Source organism: Tauraco erythrolophus, chromosome 2 (genome assembly GCF_009769465.1).
Source record: "Tauraco erythrolophus isolate bTauEry1 chromosome 2, bTauEry1.pri, whole genome shotgun sequence".
NCBI classification, from domain to species: domain Eukaryota; kingdom Metazoa; phylum Chordata; class Aves; order Musophagiformes; family Musophagidae; genus Tauraco; species Tauraco erythrolophus.
The window spans coordinates 78,366,381-78,386,451 of NC_141466.1; the positions used below are offsets into that span (position 1 = coordinate 78,366,381).

General features: G+C 39.5%; 1 protein-coding gene across 1 annotated transcript in view; it reads right to left on the reverse strand.

Moving 5' to 3' along the window:
• Window positions 1–20,071, reverse strand: part of UTRN (utrophin) — a 366,325-nt gene that overhangs the window by 299,492 nt on the left and 46,762 nt on the right. The window contains exons 5-16 of the mRNA XM_086631518.1: window positions 18,064–18,156; window positions 17,025–17,197; window positions 13,429–13,544; window positions 11,987–12,150; window positions 11,190–11,393; window positions 9,840–10,021; window positions 8,992–9,142; window positions 7,357–7,476; window positions 6,463–6,564; window positions 3,334–3,441; window positions 2,609–2,788; window positions 1,151–1,320 (exon numbers count right to left, since the gene is read on the reverse strand). Coding sequence (XP_086487644.1) covers window positions 1,151–1,320; window positions 2,609–2,788; window positions 3,334–3,441; window positions 6,463–6,564; window positions 7,357–7,476; window positions 8,992–9,142; window positions 9,840–10,021; window positions 11,190–11,393; window positions 11,987–12,150; window positions 13,429–13,544; window positions 17,025–17,197; window positions 18,064–18,156 — 1,763 coding nt within the window. The remainder of the gene's footprint in view (window positions 1–1,150; window positions 1,321–2,608; window positions 2,789–3,333; window positions 3,442–6,462; window positions 6,565–7,356; window positions 7,477–8,991; window positions 9,143–9,839; window positions 10,022–11,189; window positions 11,394–11,986; window positions 12,151–13,428; window positions 13,545–17,024; window positions 17,198–18,063; window positions 18,157–20,071) is intronic.

A 20,071-nucleotide genomic window follows, 5' to 3' on the forward strand; every position in this document is an offset into this window, starting at 1 on the left:
TCTCCCTAAACTATCTTTCAAAGATTTAAACATCTCAAAGAAATGCTCATTTTCTCATGCAAGCGCAAAAAGCGAAACAACGAGTATTACAGTATTTACCTTCTTAATTTATTGGAAAATTTAATTTAATTAATTTAATTTAAATTTAATTCATTTAATTTTATTTGAAATTCCTTTAGCTTTAGATATGCTATTTAATAAAGGCAATGCAACACATGTTATTAAATATTGTTTAGCCTGGAGGAGAGAAGGCTCTGGAGAAACCTTGCAGCAGCCTTCCAGTACTTAAAGGGAGGCCTACAGAAAAAACAGGGAGAGACCCTACCAGGGAGTGTAGTGATAGGACAAGGAGTAACAGTTTTAAACTGAAAGAGGGTAGGTTTAGATCGGACATAAGGATGAAATTCTTCACTGTGAGGGTGGTGAGACACTGGAATAGGTTGCCCAGAGGAGTTGTGGCTGCCCCATCCCTGGAGGTATTCAAGGCCAGGTTGGATGAGGCTTTGAGAAACTTGATTTAGGGGAAGGTGTCCTTGTCCATGGCAGCAGGGTTGGAACTAGATGATCTTTAAGGTCCTTTCCAACCCAAACCATTCTATGATTCTATATATGCAAATCAGTCAGTCACTCCAGATATACTTGTGAAATCACTGCAATATTGTTCTTAATACTAAATACCAGGGAAATGGAATAGGTTTTTGAGCCCTTTTTGTGCAGTTTCTCCCATTTCTCCCCTATATTTTATGGAGATTAGAAATAAATAATAAATAAATCAAAATACTTGACACTTTCACAACACTTTTTAATCAAAGACGAGACAAGAAGATGGTTTTCAAAAAAAAGTAAATATAATTTGTTCTATCTTTCAGCAAAAGAGCTGAGGTACAAAGGACTGAAGACTTGCTTTTTTGAGAAAACACCCCTGTTTCCCTTTGAAATTAATGGAAGCTGCAGGCTTTCTGTTGCTCTGAAAAAAAGGCTGTACATAACATTCCCTTCGCATTCCCCAAACCCAACCTCTCAACCGCAACTTAAGTATTCCTCACTTGCATAAAAGAATCAAAAGCCAAGACCAAGAGACATGAGTCTATGCAGTATCTAGTAGGGATACTAGTATACCGTAGGGAAAATGGCAGGGACATATACTTACTTTTTCTTTGCTTCACTGTCCCCTGGGATTTGCCTTTTCTTTGGAGGTGGTGGTGGAGGCAACTCCTGTCTGGATTGTTTAACCACTACCTGTTCATTCAACGGCATTGTTTCCACAACAGTCTTCTGTAAAACCTGTGACATCCCTACACTTCCTACAGCTTGAGTTACCTACAAAATAATTTAGCAAAAGGGTTAAATGCCATTTTTAACACAAACAATTACTTTTGCTTAGTTTCTTTTATTCATCAATCATAAAAGTCCATTCATTCACTCCTACAAATGACCACACCTAGCTGTTACGAAGCACCTTTATTACAGATATTCTCATTTAACAGACGGGAACCAAGCATCAAAATTCTCAGTTCAACTAGAATTTCATGCCAGTTCAAGTGAACTAAAATAAACAAAATAAGTATTATATCTATTTTCTTTCATAATTTCTTGGCTCACAGAAAGAATCAAAGTCCTTTGGGTTTATTAACACATAATTCTATATTTTATACTTGTACCCCATAAAACCAAGCCTAGATCTCAGAAAGATTCAATACATAATGGATTTGACCCAAAAACTCACACAAATCAATAGAAACCTTCCACACTCTTTAACTTATAAAAGTTAAGTCTCATGGGAATCAACCTGTAAATTCTAAGTATGTGCCTGATATTTAGGCAGAGTGAAAGGATGAAGACAGGATTTGGCACCTTCCAGTGCTTTGACTTAAACACAGGAACAAATTAAAGCCACATGGCTGAAACAGACCCCTGCTCAGACTGCACAGCTCATTCACTATACACTAAATGGATTGTGAATCAGTGCCACAGCCTTCACCATAATAACATTTTAATAAAAGGGACATATGAGTCATAAAACTGTCAGACAAAATTCTCACAGAAGCCAATGGGAGTTCTGTCTAAATAAAAATATTACCAAGCACTCAAAATACTAAAATAAACATTTAACAATCCAGCTTGGCTATCATCATTACATATCAAACAACCAACTACTCTATTTTCAACAGATGAGAAATCATACTCACAGAGCATAAATGCTTGTATGACTCCCATTTATTTATCTATTCTGGGGTTTAGGTTTTTTCTTTGTTTTCTTTTAGTATCAGATTTAATCCAGTCCCAGCACTCTTATAAAGTTTAAAGGCATTTGTATTGATTGATAATACATGGCAAGCCTGCTTTACTCATCAGAAAAATGAAGCTTAATCTGTGTGAGAAAGGAGTAATAGTACTAGTCAGGTTAACAACTTGGGGTTTTGAAGACCAAAAAACACACACAGCGTTGTCAGCAGATGAAGTCAGTCTCACATGAAAAGAGCACTCACCTACCTCTCCAGCCTGATGCCAAGAACTCACCTAAGCAATTTTGCTGACAGCATCAATGAGGTTTGCATACATACAGACATGTAATCACAGTTAAAAGGAATAAAACCTTGTTAAGTACCTGGTTAGAGTAATCCTCAAGCTTCTGAACCAAGCTGTCCCACCTCTGAGTTAGTTCTTCTTGATCCTGATCAATTTTACTGGATGCTCTGCCATTCCCAAGGATTTGGGCCACATCCTGACCTAGCTCATTCAGCTGGTCTAGTGTTTGCCGTTTCATACCCATGTCCTCTTTCAAAATCTAATGTTAAAAGAAAACATTAAAAGACAATATCAAGGTGAGGGGGAGACATGTACTACCCTGAAACAAATAAATCATAGGTTTCAAAACAGTTCTCTTAAAAACCACTAACAGCACTCTTAAAAAGAGCACATCTCTGAAACAGCTCCTAGAGCAATCAGCAGTATCTCTTGAGTAACATTTACAAGCTTAGTTCAGGTACAAGCTGCACCAATGTATTAAAAAAAAACCAAAACCAACACTAAACCAAAAATACAAAACCACGTAACTGTGTTTTCCAAATTTTGGGTGAAAGTTGAATGGTGGCCTGCAATAAACTCGAAACCCTGTCAAAAACCCAGGATAGCTGTTCCAACATTTGACACACCAACCTGGAAGGGCCATGGAGTAAGTTGTACGCATTTAAATTCAAGTGAAAAAATCTGGCAAGGAAAGAGTATTGGCCTGGCTCCCAAGGAATCATGCATTCACAGCTACTACTGGGGTCAAACTGGTAATTTGCCATTCATTCAGTCTATGACATTTGACAGGATAGAGATACTTACTGCTAGCTTTCGAACATTCACACTCAGGTCTGTTTGATCTTTAAAGTTGCTTGTCTGGACCTTACTCAAAGCCTCTTCTTTCTCAGTTAACCAAGCTTTCAATAAGCACTGCAGATCATAAGAAAAATAGCACAAGAGAATACCAAGCTTGTCAAAGAGCTATTGGCAATTCCTTCTTTAATATCTTTGCATTCAAAGCACAGTTCTGCAGTCTGTATATGCAGGAATTTCAGTTTGTGTTAACAAAAATAGTACATAAAAGGGGACAAAAAATATCAGATCAGAGAACTAAGTAATACTTTCCAGCAAAACAATTTCAACAAAACAATTTTTCCACATATCAGAGCACACTCCCCTCAAAGTTATTTATAGCGACCAGATATCACTGTATAAAGCTGACGTAGGACTTATAAATTATATTAGAATTAAATATATCAAAATGGTATGTGTGCTTTCTATCACTCTCCTCTCTTTCTCCTCTGTGATTCAAAACTAGTGTTTACTAACATTCTCGCCCAGAAGCTACACCACTGATAATTCAGAGCCCTTTTAGTCCAGGCAGTCAGTCAAAGACTCAGATATTGATTAGTTGCCTCCCTGTTTATGGTACCTGCTTCCAATTGCAAAATAACTTCAGTAAATACGATCTCATGAACTACTGAAAGCTGGAGTGATCTGCTCTGGAGAGTACTAACTCGAGGATCTTGAACTTTTTCCACTTTTTTCTAGGAAACCTGTCCTGGGACTCACTTCTTTTCAGTCACATGCACTCCTATAGAAACTCCAGCAATAACTGGCATCAGGTATCAGGAAGGATTTTATATATTTTATCTTATGTTGCAACATATTGCTGCTGCTGCACAGCCATTTTCATAGACTCCAGCTTTCTATCAAGCTCAGCTACATAGCCACTGGCACACTGCTACTTTTCTGTGCTTAAAAAAATAAAAATAAAAAATTATACAGTAAGGCAGACCTTTTTGTTCTTTGAACAACAAACTTTACAACAGCCACTAGGCTCCTCAGTTTAGCTGTATATTTTTGGCATTGTCCCAGAACTGACTACAGCAACTTTTGGGCCAAAGGGTTAAGGCAGTTTACATTGCCAACATAAACCAATATGCAAAACGTACAGACAGCAATTACGATGGTGGTGGAAATGCTGTAAGCCTGTGAGAAACAAAATCATACCACCAGATACTCCCTGGAAAAATCATGCTGACATCCTAGTCAACATTATGCATAAGAGGAGCTTAAAAACCCTTCAATGTATTCAATTAATTTCTGCTAAATCAGCAGTCAAAGATAACTTTCCCTAGAAAACTGAAACATAATTATCACAGCGCTAAGAAATATCTGGCACTGATTGAGGAATTTGTTTCCTGAGTGGTAAGAATTGTGTTGACTTGGCAATGTGGTTTCCAAAAATTTTGTAGGCAGCCACAAAAAGGCTGATGCATCACTGTTGCTCATTTCTCCATCTGGTTGGGTAAAATGGAAAATGATAGTACCTAAATGTTTTAGCTACTTGTGTTAGCAAAGTGTTTGTAATAAATTCTATAACTAGTTTCAAATTGTAATTTTTGTAGGTGATTTGATAATTCTTGACAGAGAACTGTAATTCAAACCTGTTAGTAAGAAATGTATTGTTCAGAGTTGAACAACAAATGGAAACAGAGGCTGATCTAAGCCACTTCAATAAACTTCTATCTCCTCGTTATTTGCTATCTGACATCCTACATTAAATAAACACCAATTAAGTTATTTCACTTTTACAGAGCAACATAATTACATATAAATTAAAAAAAGCTGAATGCAAAGCAGCTCCAACAGAAGATGGTACTCTTAACTGTATTGTAATTGTCAATGAGTGGTCACTTTGCCCTAGACAAATATAAGGGTGGAAGAGGGCAGAAACATGTTCACGTAGGGTCATCAAAACAGAGTACTGGAAGTCCACACCTTGACATACAGAATGAGGATTTTTTAGGAATCCTTATTTCTCAACTCAGAGTTATTTTGCCTAAGACTTGTCAGAAAATGTTAGCACATAGTTTTCTGTATGTACATGTGAATGCAGTATTTTAAAGAAATGTATAAAAATAGATACTTGGCATTGGATAAACCAGAATCTGAGCCTCGGGTCCACATTAACAACAAGGTCACATAAGCTGCTAATTCAGCTTATCAATATACTGCAAACAGATATGGGAGGGGACAGGGAGAAACATATGCAGCCCCAAAAAACCCAGACAAAACATCCCTCTCAAAGAAACCAGGCTGATAGCAACAGCTATATCAGCACTGTTCTACTTCTTTCAAATGTCTGAACAATCTGCATGTACTGAAGAGTTTAAACAACAGCTTACAGTGACAAATACCATCATTTAAGAAAACAAAATAATTTAAAGTAAAACATTCAAAGGAAAAGCCATCAAATATTTTAAGCTGAGACACAAAACAAGCTCTAGCACTAGGCATGCAAACTTAACACCTGTAGTTGTGTTAACGTATTTATGTCATCAGTTAATTTGTGTTTGAACAGTATATTTAATATATACATAAAATGTGCAATATAAAAGCAAGAAAAACACTCACAATGCCACCTTCTCACAATTCAACCGTTTGCCTAAGACCAGCAAAATGAGACAAGCTACATCCTTCACTATGTTGACCAATGTTTTACATTACTGATTTTGAATACAGTATCTATTGATTAGTTGATTGTACAATTGTGTACACATATCCATGTTGGAAGCTTATACACCTTAATTAGGAAAATTTCTTTAATTACCAAACCACCAAATGTTTAGTGATTCGTTGTCATTTTGTTGGATGCGTGGATATTCCCACTTCTTGGTCATTTTGCAAACTACCTCGAAAATTATTTTATAATGAATTACAAACTTTCCTATCTAAGCTTTGGAAAATACATCTCTTGCGCTGCACAGCTACTTTACTCCTCAAGAAATGCTGAGGACTCAAACAATAACACAAAATCTAGTTTTTCAAGGTGTTTTTCTGAGAGTTGTTAAACCCTACTAAGGGGTTTGGTTTTTATTCCTTTGGTCGTTTTTTTTTTCCTCCACATATCAACCAGTTACTCTGGGTAATTGAAGAGCTACTAACCTGCTCTTCCAGCAGCTCCTGCCATAAAAGCTGAATTTCTTGCAACTTGACCCGTCGTTCCTCAGTCCAACGACAAACTGCTGTCCACCGCTCGCCCAGCCTCTACAAAATCAGGAAACTCATGAACATTCAGAAGCCTCACAAGGAAACTCAAAAAATTGGATATTCAGAAGCATAATATCTACTTTACAGTAACCTCTTTCTACATTACAGCTATCTTGTTGACAGAACTCGCTATTGTTGTATTGCACAGAGCCGGAGGTTAAACTTTTCAAGAGCATTCACCTATGGCCTTGTCTCCACTCTTGCTGAAGTCAGTGAGCTATTTGATTGACTTCAAAAGGAGGGAACAAAACAGCATGAATTTTGTTTCAATAAATTCTGTTTCACACTCCCTATACCTTAAGTTACAGTCTAACTTCTGACAAAAACGGGAAAACAGGATATTACCTAGATAAATTGTGCTCATGTCTTTAAATATTTTTACCATCGGATTTTATCCTCCTAATGAAAATTGCTTACGCAAAATAACAGGTGTACTGCGCATCTTCCCATTTTAGTGAAACTGCTGAAAGCGTACACTACAGAAGTGCCCAAGTCACTATGAATGCAAACAGCTTGACTCATCAGGAATTGAGCTTGAAAGTCACCAAAGCACTTCTGCAAGTTTTATGCTAAGCAAATTTAATAATTCTTTATGTTAATATTACTTCTAAAAAATATTAAAATCATAGAATAGTTTGAGTTGGAAGAGATCTTTAGAGGTCACTTTAGTTTAAATTACTTTCTAGGATAAATTCCCTTTAAACACAAATAAATTAATTAATAATTATATGCAAAGGCTTTAAAAGTGCCTGTTACTACAGTCAAAAAAAGAGGGCTCTAACATTTTACCTGCAATTGTTCCTCCAGAACAGCTGTTGCACTTTCCCCACTGCTTTCATCAACAATGACGACCATGTGTGTTAAGGAGTTTACCTTCACCTGCTCTGTCTCTAGGTCACTCTGCAGGCTCTAGAAGAACAAATCAGAGGTTACTAACTTTGAATACATTTGCTAATCTGCTATTTTGGCCACAGTGACTAACACAACTGCTCTGGCAAAGCACTTCAGATTCAACAATTAAGCACAGATTTTACCACTGGGAATCACTGCATAGCTGTGTAAAATGTAAGCTTTAATTACATAAAACAAATAAATGTAAGCAAAAGACTGCTAGAAACAAACCCAAAGCCAATCTCTCAAAATATTGGAAGACATGAATGAGCACTTTAAGCTGTATGCACCATACTTAACTAGGGGAATCAGATGAGAACTGTATAGACTTTCTATATGTCTACTGTTACAGGTAAGAGAGCTTAAGCATTTCTATAAAAGGCTATTATTGTTACTAAGCAAGTATCATAGAGCATGCCAAATGGAAAAAAAAAAATCACTAAGAGCATTGGTCTTAATAGTTGACAATATAATTCTCGTAAGTGTCAACAGTGCTGTAATTGATCATGATGTTCAAAGACAATAGTTGAAAACTGCAGAAAGCATACAGTTCCAATTAGTTTGAAATAATCTGTAGATTTAAATATTCACACAACTTCTAGAAGAATGGATTCTATGGTTAAAGCCTACCTCCAAAATATCTCTGCAAGACTAATATGACTTTACAGTACTATAAATGTCACTTTTCATCCCAGAATATCCTAAGCTACTCTGTGAACAACAAGCCTCAAACTCTGCAGACTTTGAAGACAGAGGAAAGAATGCAAATGTGGGACAGGAAATTACACAAACTAAAAATATTCCGCAGTTCTTGCCCTGTGAAGTATGTCCCATGCTGGGGAGAAAGTCAAATCTCAACACTGAGTACAAAAACCAAAGCTACAACCATCACAAGTATCAAAAGGCCATCTTTCTCCTTCAAAAAACCACTGCAGGCTAGAAAGGCTGGACTCCCACCTGGAAACTTAATTAAGAGACAAACCACTTCCAAAACACTGTGCACATCAGAGACCAGTGTCTATGCACCTCCTCAGGATGCGATCCCTGTAAAAGCAGGGATTGGAACCAGTGACTTGGAAGGTTCTTCCTCATGGTTTTGACTCCAGCATCATTTTAATCTGCAAGTCTCAATCATGCTTTAGCATTGCCTGCCAGTCATTAAAGGCAAGTTTCTCCACAGGACATTTCATACTCTCCCTCACACCAACAATTTTCCTGGCGAGGTCTCATTTCCTGCACAAAGTGAGAGTAACACAGTTTCCCCTACAGGTTTCGCTTCCTGCACAAAGCGAAGACAACAGTTTCTGCTATAGTCATCAGTGCTCAAGCGTTCAGTTAAGAAAGTACTTCCAGAAACTGCCAGTTCCTTTCTACCCTCATCATCATCCTTTTCCAAACATCAAATGCAGCCTCTCAGCATGCAGCCATATATGACTTCTGACACAATCAAATTTCTCAGCTGAGGAAACCACCAACATACACATTTTTCAAATACTTCTCCCATATGTGTCACGTAACAGAAAAAAGGTTTACTTTGTGTTCTTCCAACTGTTTTTGAAGGGACTCCAAATCTTCCGCTAAGAGTTGAGATTCCATCTTCTGAATGCGTCCTTCTGTGACGGTCAGCCAGTCGGACAGCTGCTGCAACTGCTGCTTCTGGAGCTCCATCAGCATGTCATGCAGGCTGCAGGGGGAAGCACAGGCAGAGTGATTTCAGAAACAGATTTCCCAAGGAAAGAGACTAAGTTCTAGTTCCTATAGGAAAGAAGCAAGGCCATTCATAAAACCATTAGCTGTCATCAAATAAAATTTTCACCATTAAGCTAAGGAACACAGTTAAGTATCTTTGTTTCTTTCTCAACAAGAAAAAGTTATGCAATTTATATCAGGGATTGTTTCTTGCAATGGAAATTTGATACTAATAGAGCCTCTGCTGAGAGCTGCAGCAAAATGCAGTTTCTCCCTTGATGTGCAGCTCTTAGCTTGATAATCCACAGGTGGGAAAAAAATCATCTAAGTGCTTTTTAGTTGTGTAAACACACATAGCTATCCGCATCTACTGTATGCTTTATTGAGGAACTTAAACCACTGAAACAATATTAAAAACACGTTTATGTAACTACTGCACATAGATACTATATATTTAGTCTGGCACATTTACATAACATAACAATCACAAAATACTTTTATATAAGAATCTAAAAAAACCCAGTTGTATTCATTTCTTTTGTTTCACCTTGGAAGGTAGGAAGAAGGTGGATTTTATGTCACAAACTGAAGATTTAATTCTGAAATGGATGCAAACCAGCTCCTCTGAAATGCAGTAAGCACCAGAGGTTGGTCCTGCAGCTCTAGGAGAGAGGTTGTGTGGCAGGACTTACCGGGACTGCCTCTCCATGCTCTCCACCCTGAGCTCCTCCCAGCGGGAGTTCAGCAGCAGCATTTGCTCCTGGATCTCAAACTCTTCTTCAGAGGACAGATTTCCCTGGGCCACCAGCTGGTTCCCAGCCTGCAGGACATTACCCACACTGCTCTGGTGCGCAGTCAGTTCCATCATAAAACCCTGGAAATGACACAACCAGCCACATGACTGATCTGTGAGCTCCTACAGGAATCATAATTTGTAAGCGTGCTGGTAAATTGTCATGTTCGAAACAGCGCTGTAGAATGAGCTGGCACCATCAAACACACAAGCATGCCAGACCTGTTCCTCTCTACGATAGAAGACTCTCTATCAGCTACAAAAATTCTGGAGCCGGTAAAATAGAGCTAATTGAGGAAAAAAGCTGACCACCTCAGAGAAACATCTGTTTGTAGGAAGACAGCCTTTGAACAAATGCGCCAAGAAAACAAAACAAACTTACCTATGGCCAACGGAATATGAAACAAGGTCTGAATTGTACTGAAGAAAAGCAAATAGAACCCTATGAGTTAATGACATTAAAATTTCACATATTTACTATAAATCCAGAACACCTCTTCCTTCAGTTCATGGCTTTAAAATTGTAGCACAAGGAAAAAAAATTCTTCATGTTGATCAGCATTCACATTTTAAATTCAACTGTATACAGTAAGCTTGCACAAGACAAAACTAAAACATCTAACACAACACTTGAAACTTTTAGCAACATTAGAACATTTGTGCAGACTTGGAATAGAACCAAAACAAAATAATTTGGAAATAACAATAAATTAGAACCAACAACAAACGTTCCTGAAATAAACTATGCTAATCGTGACACGGAAACCACTGAATTAAATTGACATGATTATCAATTTCAGCATTGCCCTCATTTAACAGCAAGTGACATAAGGCTGACCAGGCTTTTTAGTAGTTGGCAGCAGAGAAGCATGAATCAGCCTGGATCAGACTGTCTTTGTATTATAGACACCAGTGAGCCAGCCACTGAAAGCTGATTAAAAAAATACATTAAAGTTTCAAAGCATGTTCCACTATAAGTTCTCCTAAAAAGATCTATTTCACCTTCAAGCAGCTATTATTTTTAAAAAAAAAAAAAAAAAAAACACCCACAAAAAAAAACTCAAAGCCCCACAACAACAACAACAAAAAAATCACATTCGGTTAGAGGTGCTTTTAATTTGGAAAGAGCAAGACAAAATAGAAACAGAATGGCAGGTTTTGGACAAGGACAGGAAATGGAGGTTCTGCAGCTTCCCTCCCCCTTACCCACACACGAAAAACAAGTAGTGAGTTTTCAAGAGAAGCTTACTTCATGGGTTGAAAATTGTTCTTTGACTTCCTCAACATCACTAGATATTTCCTCCTGTTCCCGAAACGCATCCTCAGCTGACAGCAACCACGTAAGAACTTCTTCCAGAGCAACTTGGTAGCTATCCAAGTCCATATCCACCTCTGTCACCGTGCTGGGAGTCTCTGCTCTAGAACTGCTCTGCTCCTCTTCAAGTGCTACAGCCTAGGCAGCCAAGAGAAAAGTGATGTCTTAGAAGTGCACAGAAGATGCCTTCCCAAACGATACTAAAAATAGCACAACTAAGATCCCTTTTAATTGTTCATAGAGTTTCAAAAGTAAGTTGGATACATTTTCAGTGAGAAGGGCCAGTCGTCACTAATGAACTCTCATTTTAAAATAAAGAACCTGAATAAAAAAGACAACTTTAATCCTGCTTATTTAACAGAGCAGTGAATCACAAAACAAAATAAAAATCCATCACCACTACCACAAATCCTGCAGCAACCTCAGTTAAAGATTTTGGGGCACCTTCTCCAGCTTGCCAAAACAAATGAGAAAGAAAAGTAGAAGAAAGACGCATAACACAAATGGAACTTTATACCTCAACACGCAGGATTTTGTACATGAATCAGAAAAGAAGAAAAAGGAAGATAAAACCACTGAAGTCGATCACAAAGGAAATACTATGATTTTTTACATTTTCCAAATTGTGTTGCCCAAGATAGAAGGTATGTTCCAGAGATAACTAACAAGCCTGGAGATCAGCTAAAATTACAACTTAAGAAAAGCCAGGCAGACTTTGATGACAAACACACCTGCTGCATGTTGAACTCCCCATCTTCACATTCCTGCTTGTATCTCCTTGGAAGCGTCTCCACCTCCCGGATGTCTTCCATGGTGACTTGCTTAGGAAGGACCTCAAACAAAGAGGTTAAATACATAATAATAGACTTTTTGTCTGGAAGCTGTACAGCAACATCTGCATCAAAAAGATAAAAAATGGGGGAAAATAAATTAAGAAGCTGCTTTACTAAATCATTAGTTAGAATACAGTTAAGACTTCATATACAGTGTAAATCCCAGGTTCTTCTGCTAAGTAGCGTTTAGTAAGCTTTAAGCTAAAAGGCCAGGTTTGACATGTTGAAAGCAGTATGAAGGAGAAAAAATTAAAAATAATAAGTTTGCTACATTTGGAAGTGAAGTCACATTAAAAGGTATGATCTTTTTGAAGTAAGAGCTCAAACCTGGAGTTACTCAGAAATAAAAACTGTTTGGGGAAAATTATTCTGGAGTATCTCCCAGGCAGAAGTGCAGTTCAGTGACAGTATCCTGCATAAACAGACACTTCCACTTAGGCTCTATCCCCGCTCACGGCGTCCATCAGTTCATTTTCTTACTTTTCAAATGGAAGAGAGTTTCACTGACTCAGGTTCATATAAATCTCAGATTATGAGAGCTACTCATTCAGTTAATATTTTTTTCTGTGGGTTTTTTTAGGGTTGGGTTTTTTTGTTTTGTTCCGGGTTTTTTGTTGTTGTTTTATCTTTTTTAAGAAGGTGGTGCTTGAATCTATAAAGCTTGAGAGCTTGTCTTACAGAATGAATCTTTGGAGACTCATTTCAAAGCAACAGCTCAGGATTTCAAAAAGGGGCCATAAAAGTTTCCTGGTAAACATTCCTACATGATAAGTACTCACAGCACTGGCAGCCACTGCTACTCAATGTCTATATGAAGAATCATAGAATGGCATGGGCTGAAAGGGACCTTAGAGATCATCTAATCCAACCTCCCTGTCATGGGCAGGGACGCCTCTCAACTAGACCAGGCTACTCAAGGTTCCGTCCAACCTGGCCTTGAACACCTCCAGGGAAGGGGCAAGAAAAGAAGAAAAGATCATGAGCTCTTAAGCTATCCCTTTCTACATAATGCTCTATTTCATTTGTAAATCACAGATCCTTTAGGTGGGACTCTCACCCAAAATAAAACAAAGCCAGGGTACCAACTTCACCTTCTGTACAAGGTCTCTGAATGGCAAGTCAATCTGAACCTTAACATTCAAGAAGCTGAAGCATACACACACAGATATGTATCCTTACTCTACACATTACATTCTTTTAAACCCAAATTTAAGGGCTTGAAATAATATATCACTGCACAAAACTGCTGGAATTTTTATTCATAGTAAATGTTAATAGAAGAAATTTCTTTCAAAGGAGCCCAAAAAAGCTTCTAGCCAAGTAAAATAACTATATCCCACCTTCAGGATCCAACAGTTTCTCAATTCCCAAGTGGTTCTTGGCTATGCTGAAAGCATGTTCCAGTCTCTCAACTGGGGACATCTTTATAACTTTATCCCAGCTAAAAAGCTCGGGTCTAAAAGTAATGACAAAACAGGAAAGAAAGCAGTAAATTTTATCTGAAGGAAAAATTCCATACCATGTAGAATATAAAGTTACGGATATGAAGGTAGCTACCTAAGTAATATAAACATACACACAAAACAAACATAAGTGCGTGTACACAAATGCATAAATACAAACACTTGTACTTTTTATTAGTGAGAATCTGGCAACCAAATCAATTAACTGACTGCACATCCACAGCAATATACACCTTCCATTCTATGTATTCTATACGTATACTCATTAACTGCAACAGAAGATCAAATACTACTAACGAGAAAATAAATAAACTGTTTAATATTTATTGCAGAACCGCTTTTCAACTGTTGCTTTCACAGCATTACTGTTACTACATGCTTTCTGCCGCAGGCTCTGCTGGGTAATCAATGTCACTCCAAGCCTGGGGAGTCTCATTCCAAACTCAGTGACCACTCCAGACCGTCACAGCCAGGAGCAGCAGTGGTCTCCCCCCTCAGCCTGCCCCATGGTCTCTCACCACCACCCCACTTTAAAAAAAAAAAAAAACTACCAAAAACCCCATCACAAGTGCTCATGAGATCCACGATGCCAAGGAGCTGATCGATTTATCATGCCAGTAGCCTTCATCGCACATTAGTGTTAACCAAACCAAATCTCCAGCCCAGCTGTGCACCCGAAACACAGCGGCCGGTCTCACGTGGAAACGGCAGAGCACGGAGCAGGAAGCGGGGTCAGCAAACAGAGCCCCCTCCCAGTGGTACGCACCCGAAAAAGAGCATGACCAGGCCAGCCCTGCAGCAGCACAGCTATAAGACTACAAAGCCGTTAAAATACTTCCCATTCCCCTGTAATAGTGATTTCTCATTAAGACACTGCTATTGATTCTGTGCTTTATAGAACTCAGGGAGGAAGAGATTGGCTTGTCTTTATTCTTTTAATACTTAATTCAGTTGTAAATTGACCTGAGAGTATCCTTTTAATGTATATCCAGTCATTACACTTTGTGAAACAGGAAGGCCATAAGCCAGCAGGGTCTGAGAAGCAAAAAGCTAGAGGAAGGTGGGTGAGCGGGGAAAAGAGATATGCAAAGATCCTGATAGAAGCCAGCGGAATGCTGTACCTCCATGCAAGAAGCAACAAGGATAACCACAGATTCACTTACAGCTTTAGCAGAGACTCTTACTTTTGAAAACACATTGCAATAAGTATATTGTATATACACTATCTGCACATTGCCACAACACCACTAAGTTTAAATAAAATGCAATCTAGGTATTTGCCTATGAGCGAGAAAATTGTACCAAGGAGCAGAATTCAATTCAAAGGGGAACTAAGCTAATATTAGGAAATGAAAGAGACCAGCAGACTAAAACGTTAAATGTCCTATCACCTCATATAATTTTATTAAGCACTGCGTTACAAAGTTAGTAGATATTATAGCCGAGAGGTAGCACAGCTAACAATTGTTGATAGATACATAAAGAGAAAAGCGAGCTACTAAACCTTTTAATGGGATCCACAAAAATTCTCCTATATTAAGTGTCATATTAAGCTAAATTAAAAAAGCAATATTGAAGATGCCCCTTAGGCAGGGAAGCACTACTGTCTGGGTAAGCTAAATACCTTAATCATTCTACCACTTCTCCAACCTGCTCCAACTCCAATCCCCTTGTTCCTTGCAAGTTGCCTTTTAAAGCTGACCTAAATTTAAACTCAGCTCAAGATTTCTCAGAAGTGTGGGGAAAATGCTACTTCCCTGGTTAAAGGACTGGTGCCCAGGGACAGCAAAGCTGAATTCTGACCCTTTGGCAGCTGCCAGGCTCCTAGGAAGAGGGAATAAAAGGCTCAGAGATCAGCTGAGACATAACTGAGAAATTTTAGGAAGCCGGAGGAAAGCATAGTTACTCAGGTAAAGTTTTCAGCAGGGGCTTTTGTTACTTCACAGGGCTCTGAAAAGGACAGAGCTCACAGACTTCAGATCCTGCAAAGCTCAAGCACACAGTCACAACACATAAGGACAACAAACGGCCTGAAGCCTATTTTGTTCCCTCTTCTTCTGTCTCCCTCACATCACCTAGGTCTCACTCGTGTCTACAGCTGGCACTCTCTCCACCACAAAGCTTCACCCGTTCAGCAGCAGAGCTACACCACTACAGGCAATTACGCCAGTATGAAAACCACCAGTACAGCTCGCACCATGCAGAGAAGGGACTCGGTAATACTTCCGATAAACTCCAGAGAAACCTTTGCTGGTATTGCTCTGCCTTTGCAGAACAGTCCTTCCAAACTTCCAGGAGCCCTCAGTGTGGTGCAGGTGCTCCCCATGCATCCATACAGGTTGAATACAAGCTGGCTTTCATCTACAAGGCACATAGGTGTGTAGGGGCAGACTCGTCCTGAAGTCAAGGAGCCTGTGACAGAGCCTGCCATTTCAGTCAGCACAGGCCAAACGGGCACTTCAGAGCAGAGAACAGCAGGCTCAAAGTGAACATATGCTTTTGTTCACATTTTGTATCTGCTGGGTATAAATATTCTGAGTGTTTGTAAAGCATTTGCCATGACAGATACCTGGTGGGCAGGAGGTCTGGTTAAATTCTAGATATTATCATATTGTTACCATGTTAAACAGTTATTTATGGTTAAGAACAGTCAGACCTTGCAAAGCAATGAGCTGACTTCATTTAAAGTACACTGGATTAGAATCGATTGCCCAGAAGCAGATCTCAAAGAAAATTTAGAAAAGCAGAATGAACCGGTATGTAAGTTTCATAGGAGTCTGTAGTGTTGATTTCTTTAGACTACCAAAGAGTTCTCCAAAAATCAGAAAGAACATGAAAGATCTGTGCAAAGAAGCTTTAAGAGCATTCCTTATAAAGTATAATGAACCGACTAATGAATACACTACAGATACCTGAAGTATTCTACTACCCTTTGATTCTTCTGCTCAACAGTTCGCCTGAAAGAACTGCATACATTGTCTTTCAAGCAACACACATTCAAAAACTAACAAAAGCTACAGAGCCTGTTTCTCTTATTCCTTTGTTCTGAAGCTTCTGTATCTTCCTACGAAAATGATATGGCAAACTCCAACTGAAGAAATGTTTTTCCTTTGCAGAGGAGGGAGGGCAGGAGGAAGGAAGTACAGGGGAAGGAGGTGGTCAGTCTCCCCTGCAGAGACCCTTTCAGCATATTCACTGTATAATGCACACTGAGTGGGATGTAAATCCAATTCAATTAGCAAGTGTGGGTCCATGTGCAGGAACTGAGAGAGTTACACTGCTGCCTTGGATTTATCCTTTGCAAGGCTCTGGCAATATCCTTCCACTGCTATTGTTACCATAACAAAACAAACCAAAAAAAAACCAACACGAACAATGAATCACCAAAACAGGCTAGAAGTTGTCAAATGCTCAAGAATGAAGAAAAAAGCTGCTGACTTCACTAGGTCTAAGATATGCTCTTTGCTACTTACTTGTGTCTGTGGATGACAGCATTAAAGGCGAGTCCATCTGCCCAGCTTGTGGTGAAGTTCAGAACATTGACCTGACTGTAAGGTCTTGTGGACTGCCGAACCCAGCTCAGCAGGATCTTCTCACTGTTGGTCTGCTGCAAATCTGACATGATGTTCTTCATGACATCCTTCACCTGCAAGACAGCCGCAACACACCTTACAGACATGTTCTCCATTTTTCCTGCTTACAAAACCTTCGAATCAAGTTATTTCACAAAACGTGAAAGGGTCTTTCCCATGAAAAGCTATGAATCCAACTCCAACTCCTCACATGAAATTTGGGAACAGGAGTCTTCAGACCGTCTTTGCACCCTACTGATTACAAGACCCAGTAATGCTTCATGTAATAATGACACGTTACTCACATTATGATTCTCTCCCTCTCCTCAGTGCTACCTACACTAAGCGTACAGTATAATATTTCTCACTGCCTTGTGCAAACCCCAAAAAACACAGCTTGCGCAGGTTTTCTGCAAGAGAAGGATATCTGCTCAGCCAACAAAAGTAGTTTGCTGTTTGGGTACTATACATCAGCATCTGCCAAAGTCCCTCCAAGTGAATCCAAAGATCTTCCCAGGTACCTGGACAAACCAGGAACAATTCAATCTATGAGACTGAGAAACGAACCTACAGAGCAGCATGTAAGATGCAAGCCCAACAAACCCACTTAGGTAGTAAACACACCTGCTAAAAGAAGGATGTAAAAGCCTTTAGGAAGGAATACAAATACAGTGCTTCGGCCTGAAAAGCCTCTCTGCAATTAACACCAGCAGGAACTAAACAGAGAGACTGAGCACAACTGACTACATACGAGAGTACGTGTTGCAGGAGGCAGCCAATAGACGGAGATCAGAAACCAAACACTGGCCTGCCTTTATTTACCAGCCCAAAATAGAAGTAGTATTTTCCACCACCAAAACCCTGGGAAGGTTTGTGAGAATCCCAGCAGATTGATGCATACAATTCCTGGAAAGGAAGAGATCTCGCAGCAGCCTCTCACCTGCCAGTGCAAGATAATGCTCCACAGCAGCCCCAGCGTCAGCTTGTGATTTCCATCCACGATGTCAGTTCCTCCAATATTCACCAACTCCACCTGGAGAGGTTGGATCAACTCTATATTAAATACTGTTATCACAGCTTCAAGTCGCAACCCCACCCCATATTCCCAGCCGTCCAGCCACATATTATCAAGTGCTGTGAATTAAAAGTAGTTAGAGAGAACTGGAGATGACAGAGTACTATCTGAATTTGTCATGACAACTGCTTAAACAACATGACAAAAGATAGCACCAAAGAAGATACTCCATTGGAAGAATTTTATCCTCTCCTCTAATATACAGATGCATACCAGCAGTCAAAACTGATCAACGGAAATATAAACATCAAGGATCAGATATAAAAAAAAAAGATAAGAACCATGAAATTAAGGACAGATTTGTCCTTTGCATAAACTAGCATCTAAATGGGACAAGTTTATACAGGAAACCAAAAGCTCAAGGGAAAATAAGATTTTCACATTTCCTACAGGCATAGGACTCCATATAGATTCGGTGATGGTCTAACGGAGATCATTAAAAAGATAAAAAACACAGAAAGAGACAAGGAGATTACTTTAGTAAGCAAGAGGCAGGAGAGGCTACCCACTCCTGCATCAAGAAGTCAGCCCTCAGAAGAAACAAAGCTTAGAGCACACCGCCAGATACTCACTCGGTGCTACTTTGGAGTCTGAACTGAATTGGGACATCAAGTTTCCATTCGGTCAACGCAGGGAAAGAAGTGCTAATTCTCAACAGCCTTTTGCAGGGAACCAACAGCAGTACACTGCAGTAATCACTGTCATGCCTATAGAAACTGGGCTAGGAACTGCTGCTTATTGCAGAGGAGGGAAATACCTCCCCAGGTACATTTACACATATAGCAGATGTCGCAATGTGCTACCACACAGTGCAGATGGTGGGGCTTCGTTCTTGTAAACAACCTGAGCCAGAAGCATCCTCCAGCCCCAGAGGCAAGTGGCACAGAGCATTTCACCTCGATGGGGAAGATTTTTTTCTCCTTTTCTCACACCCTGCTCCAGAACAGTGTTATCAACAGTGCCTACCAGAAACACCTCCCAGCTTACACTAACTCCAAGAAGTGTATCTGGGCATTGCTTGGGATAAGAACTAGTCATAGAGACAAAACCTGCACCGAGGAGCTGGCTAGCAATGAAACAATACAGACAATCCCAGGACATTAATGGAGCTGATGCTTTGGCTCTCAGTGGATGTATCCTACCATAACAGAATAGAGAAGCACGAAGTTTAATTTTGCTTTAGAGGATATTGCTGATATATAAGATTATAATGGTATTCCATGAATATTTTTCCTCTTACACAATCAAAAATAGCTTCAACTCTGCAAAATGTGTTTGTAACCTCACTGCTTCCACATATCATCCTAACAATTTTCAGTTCCCCATAGATTCATAGATTTCTAGGTTGGAAAAGACCTCAGAGATCATCCAGTCCAACCATCCCTAATCCCTATTAAACCATATCCCTCAGTAGATCATCCACCCTATTCTTAAACACATCCAGGGATGGGGACTCAACCACCTCCCTGGGCAGCCTATTCCAGTGGCTGACAACCCTTTCAGAGAAGAAATACTTCCTAACATCCAACCTGAATCTCTCCTGATTAAGCTTATACCCATTTCCTCTTGTTCTATCACCCATCACTAATGTAAAGAGCCCTTCCCCTACCTCCCCACTGTCCCTTCTCAAGTATTTGTAGGCTGTAATCAGGTCTCCCCTCAGCCTCCTCTTCTCCAGGCTAAACAGCCCCAACTCCCTCAGCCGCTCCTCATAAGTTTTATTTTCCAGCCCCTTGACCAGTTTAGTCGCCCTTCTTTGGACTTGTTCCAGGAGCTCAATATATCTCTTAAAGCAAGGGGCCCAAAACTGGACACAATATTCCAGGTGCGGCCTCACCAGTGCCGAGTACAGGGGCAGGATCACTTCCCTGTT